General features: G+C 46.5%; 1 protein-coding gene across 5 annotated transcripts in view; it reads left to right on the plus strand.

Moving 5' to 3' along the window:
* The first annotated feature begins 341 nt into the window (after positions 1 to 341).
* The window catches only part of SLC38A1 (solute carrier family 38 member 1), a 41,951-nt gene continuing 24,677 nt past the window's right edge, over positions 342 to 17,615 (plus strand). For 2 of the 5 annotated variants that reach the window (XR_010614773.1, XM_065688774.1), the window contains exons 1-4: positions 507 to 872; positions 6,744 to 6,899; positions 9,193 to 9,405; positions 16,977 to 17,052. Coding sequence is in view for 4 of the 5 variants with exons in the window: in XM_065688774.1 (XP_065544846.1) it covers positions 9,287 to 9,405; positions 16,977 to 17,052 (195 nt within the window). In the remaining variant the exon portion in view is untranslated. Of the gene's footprint in view, positions 425 to 506; positions 873 to 6,743; positions 6,900 to 9,192; positions 9,406 to 16,976; positions 17,053 to 17,615 lie in introns of those variants that run through there. The other 3 variants (XM_065688942.1, XM_065688854.1, XM_065689030.1) reach the window with 3 other exon arrangements.

Genomic DNA, 17,615 nt, shown 5'->3' on the forward strand with positions numbered 1-17,615 from the left:
ATACCCCACGCTAGTTGTGCATTGTATGGGGTGGAATCAAGGACTGCAGTCTTCAATTGTCAGCTGCAATGCCATCTTGCTTATGGTTTGCTCTTAATAAGCTGGGGTCTTTTCCAAGCCAATAAGCTCATACAATGCTTTCTAGAGATCAGCATGGAAACAACAAGCTGCAGCAAACCACCTGGGCATCAAACTCCCCTTTGTATCCGAGAAGCGTGTCTTGCCCCAGCTGGAAACGCTGTGACCTCCCGCGCGAATGGCAGCATTTTCAGCATATACATTCTGAATGACGAAACAGGAAATTGGGTAACATGATGATGCCAGACTTTCCGTGGCCATTTCTGGGGAAACGTCACCAAAATGCGGCCCGTCTGCCAGGACGGGTTCTCCCATGGGCAAGCGGTAGCATAGAGACAGAAAAATGGTGGGTTTGTTGTAAAACGAGTAAACCCTGCTTGCGAGAAAAGGTGCTGAACCGGGCAGGGACGGGAGCCGGGGGTCCCCTGCCCGGGCCACATCCGACCGGGCGGCCGCACGGAGGCGGCCCCGGGGGGGCACTCTGCGCCCCGGGGGGCACCGGGCTGCCTCAGCCCCAGCCGCGGCCCCGGCACGGCGGCGCGCCCCGCATGCTCCCGCCTGCCCACCTCCACATGCACACACCCTCGGCGGGAGGAGGAGCCGCATCCTCCTCGCTGTCTCCGTTTCGCCAGTTTAATTCCCCCTCGTCCTCGCCCCCTTTTCTTTAATTTTTCTCTATATTTGGTTTTATTTCACTTTATTCTTATCACTGAAATTATTTGCCGGGCTCTCCGGCCGGCTCCTCCCGAGAGGGTGGATAATTCCTCGGGGGATCCCCGCTGCTCTAGAGGAAGGTAAGAAGCAGCTGATGCAATCGGAGGGGGGGGAACGGTGCCGCGGCTCCCCGCGCAGCCTTTGTCTGCGCGCCGCGGCCGCGCAGCTCCGGCCGAGCCCGCTGCGGCCGCGCTTTGTCTCCGCCGTGTGCGCAGTTTCGCGTGTCCACCAGCCCCCTCAAATGTGCTTCCGAGCCCCCGGGCGCTCTGTTTCAACCCTAAAAATGCGCGCAGCGGGACGGGGAGGGGACGGGACGGGACCGGACGGGACGGGGAGCGCAGCGGCAGCGCTGCGGCGGGGCGGGAGCGGGACGGCGCCGGCCATGCGGCATCTTGCCGCGGCGGAGGATTTGGGGGCCCGCCGGGATGCTGCCGTAGCCAGGCGCTGCGGCTGGAAAACCCAGAGGCAAAGAACGGGCTTTCGGTGGCAGCGCCGAGATACGCTGATAGTAATAGACGCGGTGCAAGCGGCGGGCCGCGTGTGCCGCAGCCCCTGCAAGATGTGCGGCGGCGGGCGCAGCCCTGGCTCGCTGGGAAACGCTCCTGCCTCCCGCTGCGATCGAGCGCTGCCATAGGGGCAGGGGAAGTTACACGGTATTCGGAAAATGCAGGCTGGGCCCACGGTGCGCAGGCGTGTGTGTGTGTGTGTGTCTGTCTGTCTGTCTCGTGTGTCTGCCTGTGTGTGCGTTTGCCCGTAAACGCGTAGTAGCAGCTGAGCCGCCCGGTTTTGGTGAGCCGAAGGCGAGAACAAAAAGGCGCAGGTTCGGGTGCCTGGGGAGGCATCCGCTCACGTGTACATGCGCCCGGCTTGCTCTCTGGCCGAGGGCTTGTCCCGCTGTTCTGCAGAGTTTGCAGTACAACCTGTGGCAAGGATGTACGTCCTTGTGAGAGGAGGACGTGTGTAAACCCGTGCTTTGTTTACGTGACATTGGGAGGACCCAAATAAACCCCGTGTTTGGCAGCTGGTTTTATGGAAGGCGAAGCTACGGTCTGCTTGTGCCTACACGCGCATGTCCTTCAGCTCTTCGTGGGCTGCTTTGAGGCGTTTCGACTAACCTCTGTTCCTAATGGTAGTAACCTGTGCTTTGTGGTGCTTAGTTCACTGTTAGGTTTGCTTGGGTTTTTACATGTGCTTGAAAGGCAAAATAACACGGAGCAGCCCTTGTTCTAAAAGTAAAGTATTAGGAAAAGATCCCTGTTGATAGAGAAAATACATTCTGGATGGGAAATACAAAAAGACATTCTAAGAGTCTTAAATCAGAAGTAAAAACAGCTACAGGGGGAGAAAGAAAGCATCCTTCCTTCTAACTTACTTCACTTGCCACCAAAGCACCAACTTTGTTAAAAAAGCCTGTAAAAGGAAATTCCATCTGTTGCTGAAGGACAGAGTATCAATAACTGCCCTTTCCATGGTCGGAGCCCCCCTGAGTTTGTGCTGAAATCCACTGGCAAAACCTGTCTGAAATGTGGGAATTGCCATATTGCTGGTGAGCAGAGGCCTTCTGCCGGGGCTCGATGGAAATTCACTGACTAAAATGGGATCTGCTTCACTGTTGTGCAGAATGACTCCTATTTGACTTTGCCTTTTTGGAAGGCTTTTTTTCTCTTTGAGAGGCACCATAGGGAGAGCACTTCAGTGAAGCACGCTGCAGCGTACTCTGCCTTGTCACTTGAGACTCTTTGTGCTGTGGTTGGACCTACGGGGCTCTCTGGCCCAGGTGAGGACAGGAGATGTGTTGGCAGTGAGCACCATGCTCTGCATACCCCTGTGCAGAGGATTATGCGTGAGTTGTTCGAGGCTTTCCGCAGGCTGCCGTAGAACATGGAGGACCCATTGTCCTTCGTATCCAAATCCTGCTTTTTACAAGGGTTTTAAAGGATGGAAGGGGAGTCAGAGTTCTCTCAGCTGCTCTGCTTGCAGGATGCTCATCCTGGGTCTCTGTTCTACATTTCCTTGGTGTTTTCTGGTTTTGGGGTTTGTTCTTTACCAGGGGAAGAGTGGTGACTGAGCAGAACTGGGACTGTCCTTCCTCTCCTGCTCTCCCCCATCTTCTCAGCTTGCCCATTCCTGTAGAAACATGCTTAGCACATAGTCTGACAATAACTACTGCTTTAAAAGTGTGTATTGTGACGGCAGAAGAGATGTTGTGAGATTATTTAAATATTCTAAGCCAGAATTCCGTTTCCTTTCGGGTAGGTATTTATTGCTGTGACCAGTCCAAGAAGTTTGAGCAGCCAATCTTGGGGAAAATGGCAGCTTTTCCATGTTGAAAGTGTTTCAGGGCCCTTTTGCAATTAACTCTCATAATATTTGTGTAAGCTGATCAGGTAAATATCACTCTGAGTCTCTTAACAGTCAAGAAAACTGAAGCAAAGAAATTACTTGTAAACTGGGGCAGAAGTGAGTTACATATGAACTTGTGCAAAGGGTTCTTCCTCGTAGTACAAACTTTGTTTTAAATAAGGGTTTCAGAGCTGCTATTTAGCCCATACACATCTGCACAGTCTGTTCCATTACTGTAACCTGTAAGCCCGACTCATGGCACTTCCACTTTCTCTGGAAGACAAGAGTTCGTTCATTTGTGGCTCTGTGTTCCGGGATCTCTTCAGCAAAACCAAGACTGTTGAGAGGATTTCACAGAGAAACATAATTAGGAAAAAATGTGACTATATTCCTGTGCCAAATGCCTTCCCTAAATTGACTGGGATGGGCCCAAAACAAAAATGTACTTAAAACCATTTTCCTTTATGGCTCATCTTTAAGTGTTTTGCCTAAAGTAATGAATCACTGGGTGAATCAGGCTGGGATTTTATGGTTTCTTATTTGCCTGCCTTTGATCAGCTGAGTAGCCTGTCGAGACTTAATTTGGGACTGTCTTCCCTTTCTTTATGGCAGCATGGAAGGGCAGCGTGGATGGAGAGCAATGGGGCAGAGCATTTTTCCTGTTGCAGCGCAAGGTCACGCAGTACCTAGAGAAAGGCTGAGAATTTGTGCTCATGGCTTGTTTTTCACAGCCTCCTTTTCTAAGCTTCCTTCTCAAGACTTGTGTCACTTGGTTGTTGCCCCCCCCCTCCCTTATCCCTTAACTGTTTCCATCCCACGGGGGCTATGTGTGAGGAGCCTGGAAATGAACAGTAATGGCTTTGCATCCACCAAGCACACAGCTGCAGCAGCTGGAAGGCCCACATTGCCAGTGGGCAGCATGGGCGCATGCCAGCACCTCGGTGGTTCCCCTTGATCCCCTCGAGCCCACCGGTGGCCGTGGGGCCAGGGTGAATCCGCTTCCTTCCACCACTTCCTTCCACCATCAGTGGGCCGCAGCCTGCTGCAGAGGGACAGCACCGAGGAGCTGGAGGCAATGACATTTCAAACACTGCAGATGTTTGCTCAGGGGATGTGAGTCAGTCTTTAATTTCCAAGCTTTCTGTTATCTCAGTGGCTCTTCCCTAATCTCTCCATTTTGTCCTTCCTGTAGATGGGGAGTAAATCGGGAGCTTTACGTTCCAGATGTCAGGTGTCACTAAATGCTGAACAAAAAGGAGGTAGTTGCTTCCCTGCCTCCAACGTGATACTGTTACGTATAAAACCTATTATTGCTTTTTATCATTTAAGTGAATAGTCTGTACACAGAGTTTCAGGCTCAGTGTTTCATTATTTATATCCATAGTCTTTTAATGGTCATATTGCTCTTCTTTAGAAGAACTTTCAAAAGTATGAGCGAAGAAAGGCGTCTCACATCTCAGGCTTTGCAGGAATAAAATCAGCTTGTGTGAAACTCAAGCGCTGGATTCTGATGACTCGTAACAGACCAGGAGGAATTCTTGGCAAAACTCCCTTGGAGATAAAAGTTGAGTCATATTTCAACTTTTAAGCAAATTATCTGGAATTCCATAGTTAAAATTGCGTAGTGTGTCTTGGATATTTGCCATCCCCGAGACTGTTTGACTGCAGGAAGCACACAGTGAATGAAATGCCTGGTTAGTGTGCAAGGGCACATGACAGAAAACATACCCAGAGACAGGTGAGATGGTGTCCAACCCAATCACTTATCCAGATGCCTCTCACGTACTGGGTCAGCTTTTGAGCGGCCATGTGTCTTCATATGGCACATTTTTAACGATGTCATTTACAGGATATGAAAAAAGCTGGCCTGTGAATTAAGCCATCACCATTACCACCAGGAGCGATGATGTTACTATTAAAAACACAACTTCTAGCAAAGTGCTGAGATTACACCTCTTCTGGGTACTGCCCAGAAAGGATTTGTGCTGGAGTCAGCAGAAAACATGAAGTTAGATTGTCTGTATTGACGCGTGTTCTTGAATGCAAACTTTTTGAGCCCCTTAAACTGCCGGTGTAGAATTTTAACAGTGCAGAAAACTGCAGTTGCAGAGATTTATTGGTTTTGTTGATGTTTCAGTCAGCAACAGAGAAAATCGCCCCAGTTCTTGGAATGTGTTTTAATGGCTTGTGAAGGTCTCAGTGTCCTTGGGAAAAATAAACTCTTTTTATCATCTTGTGTCATCTCACAGTCCTCCTTCTGAAGTCTGTGACCAGTTGTGATCTTTCCCATATTCCGTAAGGAGCACACAATGAATAAATTACCCATAATGGGTTTTACAAGACATGTCATGGGATGTTTAAAGCCAAGCTCCTAGGCCAGAGCAGTGCTTTTTTTACTGAACAGAGGGGCCGGATCAGCTACCAAATACAGACCTTTGAGGTTCCTTTAGAAGGATCACTAGCACTTTCCTGGTTTTCTCTCAGGGTGATCCCTGCTTCAGGAAGGAATGTTTGCCCATCCAAGTAGAAATATTTAAAGTAAGAGCATAACTCTTGTTCATTTACTGTTTATGTGTCTGGAGGGAAAGGTTTGATGGCAGGTTTCTGGAAGTTTTCATTTTGGGAGGTGTAAGGCTGGGCAGAGTAATAGGCACGGTGACTGGGAGTGGTTGGGATTGTTGCAGTCACTCCTCAGATGATTATTTACTTCTTTTCAACGTGAATTAGGAATAAAGCTCAGCCTGGGAACTTTTGCCAACATAGCATTTTTATTTTCATTTATTTCATGACATTTCTTGAATGAAAAGGCCTTTAAAGTACAGGTATTACCTTGCTGCTCCCAGTATAGCTCAGCATCAGCATATGATGAATCTTCATTAGTTGAAGCAGTTTTTTCCCCTTCCCACAGCATTAGCGGTGCCTACACTTGAGATGGTGACTTCCTTAGCTCTGTTATCCCAGTGTGGAAGCTCCCTTTCAGGAGCAAGGCCAGGACGGATTGACCTCTGACAATGCTCCTCTGTAAAGGCCAGATGATGAGCTTGAAGTGGCTACTTCACTTGTAGGGCATCAAGCTGGTTGATGCAAGCCGACCTACCCTTTGGGGCTGTAGATTTTGTGTAGATGCTGAGATTTGTCACACCCATGAACTTGAAATTTAAACCAGGTAATCTGGTATGAAATTTGTGTGACCACCTGTATTCCACTGGCTACGGAGGGGGCCTGGTGTGATCAGCCATGACAAAGGGTTTGCTCTCTATATCTAAGGTAAAGTTACCTTTGCAAAAATAAAAGAGATTTGCATAGTGGTTTTTTTTCCAGGTATCACACTTCTATCACCCTTTCCCTCTGACTTTGCAAGCACTTCACAAAGTGAGTGTTATTGTCACTATTACATCTTAATTTTACAGATAGAGGTGCTAAGGACAAGGTGGTTATCTTTTGCCAAAGATTGCAATGAGTTCGTGCCATGACAGTAAAAGTTTCAGTCCCAAGCCCCACCACTCTCTCTCCTCACCCTCCTCATGTTTTGGCACTGAGATCAGCTTTACTTGTGCTTGGAGATGCAATGCGTTATTTCACTCAACAATTTTCTTTTGTTGTTTCAGGGTTTTGGTTGGTGTTTTTTTAGTAAATCACTTAACCTGAGGCAGATTGAAAGATGGAGGAAGTTGTCTGCCTGAAAACTGGCCTTGAGCACTGCCAGTGATGGAGCAGCCACAGCTTCTCTGGGTAACGTCTTCCAGTGTTCCACCATCCTCAGAGTAATTAATTTCTTCCTAATATCTAATGTAAATCTACCCTCTTCGAGTATAAAGCCACTCCCCTTGTCCTGTCACTACTTGCCCTTGTAAAAAGTCTTTATTCAGTCAGTTTTCTGTGGGATTGGAGTTTGGGTTAAAACAAAAGAACGTTGTCACTTTTGCACTGCAAAGATTTCCTTGTGAACAAAGCAGCGAGCCGTTTTCCTGCCAGGCCAGCCTTGCAGCATTTCAGCTTCAGAGGGGCAGAAAGGCAGAGCAGGATCTGCACGTCAGTGAGCTGTGAAGTTTGCTCTCCAGCACGCTGTTTACCTCACAAGAGGGCTCATTTCAGCACCTGCTTTTGAAACGCTTAACGGGGAATTTATTAAGCACAGGCAATGTCAGGGCAGTTCTGAAAATGCTCCTGGGGGACCAAAGGGGAAGCTTCTGTGCTTGGATCTTAGACGAACTTTTACTTGCATGTTTAAATGCCGGGGGATATAGATCTCGGAGCAGAGATTGTCAGGTCTGTTAAGGAATTGTTCATTTTAGGAACTCATGGTCACAAAAACCTTACGGATTCAGCAGGCTCGGTTCTTGCCACCTCAGCAGTCGCCATCTCCTGTGGCTTTACCCTTTTATAAGAAGATCGTGCTTCTCTTCCAAAATAGGTGGACTATTTTATCCCTGCAGCCTCTGGGAAGACTGTTCCAGGATGTCACTGCTAAGGCCACCCTCTGCTTGACAGTCTGCTTTTATTTATCCGCAGCCTGGGTCCTTTTTGTTTCTATTGTGCTGACATTTTAATACCCGAGCGGTCGCTCCCCTGGTGTCTGTAGTGGAAATCTCTTCTGTAGAGCAGTTGGAAAGGTCCCAGCTCACATCCCCCCAACACCATCCTCTCACCAGGCCAGACCAGCCCCGTCTGCCGCTGCAACCACATGCTTACTGGCTCCTTCAGTAGAAAAGAGCAGGTCCTGCCTTACTGTATGCCTCGAGGCTAGCTTTTAAACCTGAAATTTGGCCATTTTGGGCTCTTGAGGAGATGTTAAGAGCGCATGTAAACTTTAAAACTGCATTTCTGAGACAGTGTTTGAGGGAAAAACCTGCTCATTCGCAAAGCCCTTTTCTGTGAGGTGGGGATGTGGTATGAACCAGAAGTATTGGGTCCTGTAAACCTAATTTGAAACAGGCCGATAGCATAACTGAACAAGTGAACTACTTCCCTTTGCCTTGACATAAGACCTGCAAGAGCCGGGGATGCTCCTGCTTGTCTGGTTGCATGTGAGCAGTCTGATGCGTTTGAGGCAGCCCTGAGAATTGAAAGATACTCCCAGATTAATCTGGCATCTGAGCGCTCACCACGTACCCCAGGGTGAATAGCTGTTTGGCAGTATTGCAGGAATTCATTCACAACATGGGGACCGGGAGAGTTGTGGTGCGGGAGCTCGGTTGTGAATAACAGCCTGTGGCCTCAGCACCACGCTGGAGTTGTAGCTCAGCTGAGAGTGGTTGGACTCCGGAAAATACTGGTCTTTCAGTTGATTTGCATTGCTGATGAAGAAGGACGTCACCGTAGCAGGCTTGCCTGATCTGCCTTTGGTGGTGTTCCTGGTGATTTATGAAACACATTGATCAGAGGAGAGATCGCCTGATCTCCAGATAATAACTGCTGGACACTAGATACGCATTACTCTCTATTCCTGTGATACATGAGCTTCGGTTTTGGTCTGTTTCTGTCCTTGTTCAGAATAAGCTTGACCATACGCAAAGCATCCTACGCGCATCCTCTTTACCAAAACCATAACATATTCAAATACCTGGAATACAGATAGTAGTAGAACAGAGGACTGCGACAACTCGCTCTGTTCCATACACTTCGCAACAGCGTGGACACGATATATTTGATACTTTTAAGCAAGAATGGAGAACATACAGAAGACAAATACTAAATACCGAAATGCGACTTAGACAATCAAATCGTTTTTATTCCTTAATTTGTGGGTGGTTGATCTTTTTTTCCTGAAACAAAGAGGACTCATTTGCTCATTGATTTATAGATACAAGTACCCCCTTCAGCAGCAGGTTGTGGGACCATGTGAATTTATAAGGTTAGTGAAGTTGATCTCATTAAGGAGTATAAGGTTACTGATGTTCCGCAATGCGTTTAGGTTATAAGCTGGAGTCCATCTAACAATAAAAGTTGGTTGGTGAGGATGGTCCCTCTTGTCCAGATTTCACTGGTTTATTCTGGTAACACTGCCTGCTGTTGGTGGTATACATCTCGTGGGTTTTCTTCTTGTGTTTTATATAGGTTGTTGACACTGTGGCTGCAGTTTACTCACCAGATACCAACCAAACACTAATATTTGGAGAAACACTTGGATCGGTACCGTTCCTCACCCAGGATGCCTTTCAAAGCTGGATTAGAACTGACTGAACTGCAGAATATGACTGTCCCCGAAGACGATAACGTCAGCAACGATTCAAATGATTTCACAGAGGTGGAAAATGGCCAGATAAATAGGTGAGTATTTTTCCATGGACACTGCCTGTGCTAAGAAACACACTGTTTAAAACAGCATTCTAATATATATGTCTTGAATTATTCATTACCGTCATGCTCTGTTTGAAGATGTAATTTGAATTTCATATGTGACATCTGTTGGGCATAGGCTGCAACAGCAGATAAAGCAAACAGAGTGGCAATTTATTCATCGTTTTGAATCTTTCAAATTAGTCTTAATAAAATGCACAAACATATAACGTAGCAAAAAGCCAACGTTTTGAAATGTCTGCTTGCACACAGCAAAGGACTGATAATAATGAATACAATTGGACCCATGGCACAATCTGGGGCAAATCTCTTTCGCTGACCTTTGGTCTCCGATATGACAGTTTTGACCTGCCTGGCCACCTCCATGCATCCAGGCTCCTGGAGATTTTACAAGCTCCTGGCTGGCAGCACATCCTGTCCTGGTCCATGTTTGCAGTTTGGCAAGTTAAACTGGGCAGTGGCTGCCGCTCCCTGGGGCAGGGATGGCAAGAAGATGGTAAAACAGAGACTTGCACCTAATTCAAGTTTACAAAACGCACCTATTTGTCAGTATCGGTGAAAATCACTAGGTTGTTTAAATTATTGGGATGTTGGCTTTTCCTATAAGCTGTATAGTCATTTCCAATGAGCAGCCTGTTCCACCTATGGGTGGTTCTTCAGGCCTTCGTACCAGCCTCCAGCAGGTGCTGAGGTGTCCTGTTTACAGCAGAGACCCGCTGGCAGACCCTGTTTGGGTTTTGCAAGCTGTAAAACGAGAAGATGTTTTTCGATCAAACTTCCTGTTCAGTTATTGCAAACCAAGGTGGAACCTGTGCCCGCACAGGTACACAGCCATGCCCAGCACTGGTGCTGCTGAGAAGCCTCTGCTGGCACATCCTCCTGCTCCTTTACTGCTGGGCTGCCACTGCCTGGGTTTATGGTCTTTAAAAATCTCTTCTTTGGCCCTTTGTTCCTTTTGGCAGCAGCTCTTCTGGACAAACTCACTTTATGATGTAAGAACAAAGTTAAGAGCTGTTTTTTCCCAAGTGAGGGTAGAGTCATAAGGCTCTTGCGGCCACATGGGTGGATAGGGAGCAGCAATAAGCACCTGGTTATTCCTTATGTCCATACCATGCCTGCAGCAAAAACAGTTGGCGATACCCTGGAGTGGGGGGCCCTGGCTGATGACATGGGTGACCCCCCAGCAGGAGGGTGCCAGCATGTATTCCCCATTGCCTGCTATGGGGAAGTGCTGGCGCGGCCGCCAGCCGTGTGGTGTGGCAGTGGGACCACAACGCAGCTGCACTGGTGCAGATTAGAGCTGGTCAGGAATTTTCTGATGCAACTGCTTTGATGGAAAGTGCCAAAGTGAAACGCGAACCACTTCTGTTAAAGGAAAAAATACCCTGCAACTTTGCCAAAACACAACAGTTCCAGTACGAACCTGCTCGCTTCCCTGCTGGCTCACTTGGCAAAGAGAGATGCTCAGGGGCTGACAGTGGTGAATTTTCTCCCTGGAGCCTGCCGAGGATTTATATCCTCAAGAGAAGGAGTGGCTGCAGCGGGCTGGCTGTGCCTCGCCTCCCCAGCTTGTTGGCTGGTGCCACCAGTAACTGTTATGGGGAAAAACCCTGCTAACACTTCATCTCTCAGTGAATGTTTATGGAGGGTGGGGAGGGAGCGTGCCGTATGTGCCTGATCCTCTGCGGTCACAATGAACTTCGTGGAGTCAGGGCGTAGTAAGTGTGGCAAGGTCTGGGTTGGGTCCGCACTGCCTACAAAGGGAAGAAGAAAAGTGGGTGAGGAAAGGGTGTCAGAAACTCAGAGGGAGAATTTCTGACTACTGCTGTGGCTATTAGGGCAGGTGAACATATTCCACAGTTTTCCATTCCTTTCTGGGTAACTTTTCCTCTGCAGAGCATCATTTGGTTGTAGGAGGTAGCTCATTAAGGTTGCCTGTTATCCCTCTGCCAGGGTGCTCACTGGGCAGCTACTTACTCCTGCATCTTGTGCATGAGTATTTTGCCCTATATACATTCTGGTGTGCCCATATTCCCCTCCATGTCTAAAACAAGAGTTTCAAGGCAGCTCACATTGACCACAGCTTCCAGCATAGCAGCACGCTGGCACTGGAGCAGCCCTGTCAGCATTCCCTGGGGCTGAGCCACCCATGGCAACTGCCCTGCGCAGGCACCTCCTCACCAGTACGGGTGATGAGCAGGCAGACAGACCCTGCTCTGTACTCCATGCCAAATGCATCCTGAAAGGGTGTGGTTATTCCCTTTCCATAACTACTTTGGCTAACACCTTATCTCTATGGAATAAGAGGTTAATGGATGTATGGAAGAACACATTTTGGCGTTTGGTGCAAGGTCTTGTGAAACTCCAAAGTCCCTCAGAATCCATGGGAATTTTTCCGTTGATTTCACTTGAGCTTTAGATTAGATCTGTAATTTTCAACCAGCTTTTTGTTGTTGTTGTTTCAACCTGTTTGGTTTTACACTCCCTATTCCATTTTAAACATTCTTTTTTTACTCCCAGTGCATCATTTTTCAAGCTCGATATAAAGCAGTTTTTAAAGATCTTTTGGAGAAGAAACATCAGGAGAGGCTGATTCCAGGTCTGGTTGTAAATTCCAAGTATTTCTTCAGTTTGGAAAAGAATTCTCTATGTTTGTTTGGATTTACATCCTTTTCTGGGCCTAAATATACAGTTATATATGCAGCTGTACATAGGAAGGGGATGTAGATTGGAAGGAGCTGTACTGGGAGGGTTTTTTCTTTGTATGAAGATACTAAATTTCTTCTGAGGATGTCAATAAAGAGACTTGCAACAAATCCAGACATGGATTTGGTGACTTTCAACCATGTATCCTGGCTATAAAATGTTGCCATCTTTGCACATAACTGTAAACCAGCATTTAGATGACCTGCTCCTTATCCGTAGCTATGCTGATGGCTTTCAGGAAGCTGATGGCTGAATGCCTGTCTTGATTTACAGCTACTGGTAAGTTTTCAGCCCTCCTTGTTCAGTTAACAAAGTTGTTAGACCAGATACGATCCAAATTTCACGGTGTAAATCAGACCAAGGCTTCTTCTGCATTTCTTGTTCCTGCCTGCCCCGGAAATCTTTGCTGTTGCTCAGGTTAGCGCTCAATTTAAGAAGCTGCCTAAGGGTGAAGTCCTGTCATCTTGGCAAAACTAGCTTTCCCTAACAAACGTTTAAGGCATTGTCAAATATCACTTTAATTTAATTATGTTTAAACGTATCTGAGATGGATGAATGGTTTTTGGCTAACTCTGCTTTGCCAAAATGGTTAGCTTGGGGATATCCCTTTAATGAAACATTTCTCATTTAAGTCCTCTAAGACATTAATCTTGGAAACCGTAGTTAAGCATGCTCCTTTTGAAACCACTTTATCAGTAAGACTAAGTTTCTGCTTTGCACTAAATCAAGCCAGGAGAAGAATTAGATGAAGAAATTCTTTCCAAGCCAACCATGAGGCTTCCTGCATCGCGAGGATGAGCTTATTACTTTTTGGCCAGGGTGTTCTGTTAATGTGTCTGAAAAGTTTTGTGTAAGTTGTTCATACTCACCTGTGATGTGGGAAACACATCAGGAGAGCAGAAACATATAAGAACAGGTTGTATCTTACAACAATGAGTAAAGTGTGTGAAATGAAGACAACAAACAGCGCAAATGGATTTCATGCTTGTCGGGGAGTCACAAGGCTTTGATGGCACAGACAATCCTACTGCGCATTTCCACAGCGCCTGTCACAGGGGCCTCTGGTCCTCGGGAAGGCCGGGAGAGGCTGGAGTAAGCAGTCATTTCACTTCATTCATGTGTATTTATAAAGATCAAATGTACAGCGTTCTGCGACTGTGAATAGCTTGTTTCCTAAGCGCATCTATTGAGCGGGGCAGATGCATGTCACGGTTTAAGTAGAAATTCCAGTATTCCAACGTGTGTTACTTTTCATATGCTATAGGGGGGGAAAAACCCACCTTGAAATGAAAAAAAAAAGTTTGTAAAAAAAGCAAAATCTTGGGAAAAATTGTTTCAGCTGAACCCATTGGATTACTTTTGCCCTGTTTTATTTAACTTCAGTAATACATTCTGTTTATGGAAAACTTAATCTGTCATTTGCTGCGTCTGTGCCACCTACCCAGCATAGTCCCGAGGCAACCTTCTTGTCCGGACTTGCAGGTTAAGTTGCCTGCAGTAGCAAATGCAGCACAGACTCCGGACCAGGCAGACCCCACATCCTGCACCTCTGCAGCACTGCAGTGAGCAAGCACCCTGGGGCTGGGAAACAAACCATACAAAAGCTGGGTGCAGTGCTATGTACCTCACGATTTGGGAGCACGGTAGCCACTTTCGTGTGTCTGACTTTGCCCTCCCATGCGCATCACACAGCATAGATGGAGAAAAATGTGCAGTGTGACATGGTAAATGTGGGGTGGATGGAGAGCCCAGCTTGGAATAGAGGGCGAGATGCTGGACAACAAGCCAAATCTATTTTAATGCAGGACTAACACAGAAGAAGGTACTTGGGATCGATCTATCAAATCAAACTAGTTTCCTTAAAATCCCATCCAGAAGGTACAAATGTGTTTGCTGGCCACAGAAGATAGAAGTTCTGCAGAAGCTGTTCACTGGGTCAAAAGTCTTCTAATGGAAAGTCCCACGGTTGCTTTATATTCAGGCAGTATTACTCGATTGTTGTCTTGTATCGTGTGCTAACAGTGATTTTCATCAAACTTTAATACCAGGAGGCAATAATAATAGTATTTACAAATGTGTTATTTCTGTAATTATTAAGGGGGCTGGAGAGGGATGAGAAGGGGGGGGAGGGGGGCAGACAAGTTACTTCTATCTGAAGTCTGACAAAATCTGCAATGACACATGGTCTCTGTAAATGACAGAAGAAGAAGCCCACAGATGTTCCCAGCAGCCCTTACAAATCCAAAAGAGATAAAACTCTTCTCTGTGCTCCTGCCTGTACAAATTGCCTGCGGGGTGTTTCGAGAGAGTCGGAATGTCTGTTTCAAACCTTTCACACTCTGCTGCCCGCATTCAAGAGATGGGCTTTAAACAGACATGAAATAGAAAAGCACATGCTCTGAATCAGGTTGAGATTTTATTCTGTGAGGATGAAATACCTACACAGGGAGCTTTGGAAAGTTAATTTTGGATCAGTCTGTGTTAGAAGTGATTGCTTTTCACTTCGTAAAACACTGGGGGAGGTTCAGCCATCTATTCTAACTGCGTTAGGGCTGGTAAATGTGGCACAGTGTCTACATTTTGTAGCAAATTAGTTGCTGGATTTAGTGGTTTAAAAAATACAGGGGAAGCCTATAGTTGTCTTCTATTGCTGTTAAGGAAGTCAAAGCAGACCAGTGGCCAGGAGTCAAAGTTGCAACCAACCCATCAGAAATAGTCCATGCACTTTGCCAGCTGTGCCCGGATTTAAGGGATGAACTCAAAATGCATATGGAGTACACAAAATGGTGAAGACACAGAGCCCAGTATGTCAGCTGTGGAAGCTAAGTCAGCAGCATTACAACTGCATGATCTTGGCATACACTTGGAAGCTGTGCTAGTATGCATCACTAGTAACTAGGTCACAGCTGGGGTAGCAGGGAAGTTTGGTAGAGCTCTGTCTGTATGAGTTTGCAGTTACATTATGAGGCTGAATACTGCTGGATGCACTCAGTGATGCAGAGTCTTGAGTCACGGTTTGAGCTGTTCACCCCTGGCCAGTAGATATTCCCAGCGGAGGGAAAGGACCAGTGGAGCTGCCCTTTGTGTTCAGCGTATTGTTTGTCTGTTTTAATTTAAGAGCCACCTCAATTCACCTACAGCAAGAAAGGTCTCTGACACTTGCTGGCAGCCCCTGGTTAGGTATGAAACATGTACAGTGGCTGACGCATTAGCCAGTGCAGCCTAAAACCATCTGTGGATTAGCAAAGATGCCAGGGACTTAATTGTACATAAACATTCAAGAGATGAAAAGCTGAAAGAATGCTTTATACAAACTAAAATGCTTGCTGAGAAACGATCTGTGAGAAAGTAACAGCTCATCCGAACCAGTATTGTCATAAATCCCAAAGATACCAACAGAGCCGCAGGAGGCAAATCTTGTTCTGGTGACGGTAAGTTCCTAAATGTGGATAAATCAAGGACACAGGACAAGTAAAGGGTGCAGAGAGAAAAAAAATATGCTTATTCCCTGGTTCTGTGCACAGAAGTGTATCAGTTTGCAGTATGGTGAATTCAGCATTGAGTTTTGAAAGACACTTAAATGGAAATCAAGTAGCCCTGAGCCGCGCACCGGCAGAGCACACTGCCTGGTTCAGGATGGTCCAGGCAGTGCTGGCTGCGTGCAGCACCTCTTCCTCCTCTTAACTCCGGACACACTGACCCTACGGTGGCAATTTAGGTGTTCGCAGGGTGCTGCAGTGCCACCCAACAGAGAGGGAAGAGATAGGGTCTGTCAGGGATCCTTGGCAGAATGATGACAGCACTAAATGGTAGTTACAATCAAAGCTTTATTTCCTCAGGATATTATGATTACTGTAGCTCAGAAATTATTATTAGCATGGCACAGGATTCTACAAGCAGAATCAATTAACTTAATGGTTTCTAATCACCTGGATTCTATGCAGATCAGATCAAATCTTACTGCATGGTTTGCTGTATCACTGTAACAACCATAACCTAGACTTGTAAATCTATAGAAGGATATAAGTCACTCCCTCAGTCCTCAGAGTAGCCAGAGGACGGTGGTGGTGTACCTGGCCACTGCGGGTCCTGGGTGTCACTGCCCAGCAGCAGCTCCCATCCAAGTTCCCCACGCAGGACTTGTACCTGCTTGGTTTTACAGACAATACAGAATCTGGGTGCTGTTCCAGTCCCCTGTGCTGTGAGGGGGTCATCACCACCGCCCAGAAGGCTGGTTGCCTTGGGACATTCAAGGCTGGCAAGGAAGGGAGTAATCAGACTGGAGCCCAGGAGTTTTGAGGCTGATAGGGAGGGGAAGAAGGCATCTGTTTGGTTTGTCTGCTTGGTTCACAGGACCTTCAGGGCCTGATTATGAGGGAAAGGCAATGAATACATGACCCACTCGGTCACAGAATGGCTGTTTGCCTTATGAAATGACGTTAGTAATGCTAAGCTCATGAGCAGGGGTTGGGAGCTGGGGATACCTGTCACGCACACCTCTGCAGGACACTTGAAGTATCTCCTCATAATGTCTCCGCAAATAGATTTCTTCCCCATCCACAGAACTGGTGCTGTTGCTTTACTGAACGCTCTAAAAGACTTACTCTGTATATATACATTTATTCTGATCTTATGCTTGTGTTACCTTTATTGATGCCCAGCATACACTGATATCAGTGAAGCCTAATCTGGCTCATTAAATAATTATGAGTCTGACCTCTTTTCGCATACGGTTTTTATATGTTGCGTATTTTGTAATCACATGCTGCTCACAGAATTAATGTGTTCACATCTCCTAAACACTTGCTGCAAATAAATCCTCTGGCTTCTTTCAGCAAGTTTATTTCGGATCGCGAAAGCAGGAGAAGTCTCACAAACAGCCACTTGGAGAAGAAGAAATGTGATGAATATGTAAGTCTCTCTTGCTGTTCTTTTCGCTGTCAAAGTGAACTCTATGTTGTGTATATGAAGGGCCTTTAGACACGGTCTTCAGAAGCACTGGGCACACACAATTATAACTGAAACTCAAGTTCCTGTAGGAGCGGTCTGTGCTCAGCACTTTTAAATAGATAAATAAATAAGTAAAAATAACCCAAACAAACGTTTTGGTCAAGTTGAGGCAAGGGAATCCCTCTGGCCTGTGCTAGGCAGAAATCCTAGTGGGTCCTTATGGCTTTACATTATATATATCAAGCACGTAAGATGTTTCACAGGCATAGCAAAAGACAGGTTTAAAATTGAAACTGTGGTATGAGTTGAATGTTGCCTCCACCATTTATGTCAGTTTTCAGCAGTCAGAGTGCAGCTGTGACAGTGTTCAGAGATGCTTTTTCCTCCTTCAAACCAATTTTTAAGTCATTTCCGTAGCAGTAGTTACTTATATCTGATACACTGCAATATATGTGGCGTTTGAAGCACAGATGCATTTCCCTGCTCCATTCCAAGCTGTTGCTGACACGTCGGTCTTTACTTCT

The sequence above is a fragment of the Lathamus discolor genome, chromosome 1 (genome assembly GCF_037157495.1).
Source record: "Lathamus discolor isolate bLatDis1 chromosome 1, bLatDis1.hap1, whole genome shotgun sequence".
NCBI lineage: Eukaryota > Metazoa > Chordata > Aves > Psittaciformes > Psittacidae > Lathamus > Lathamus discolor.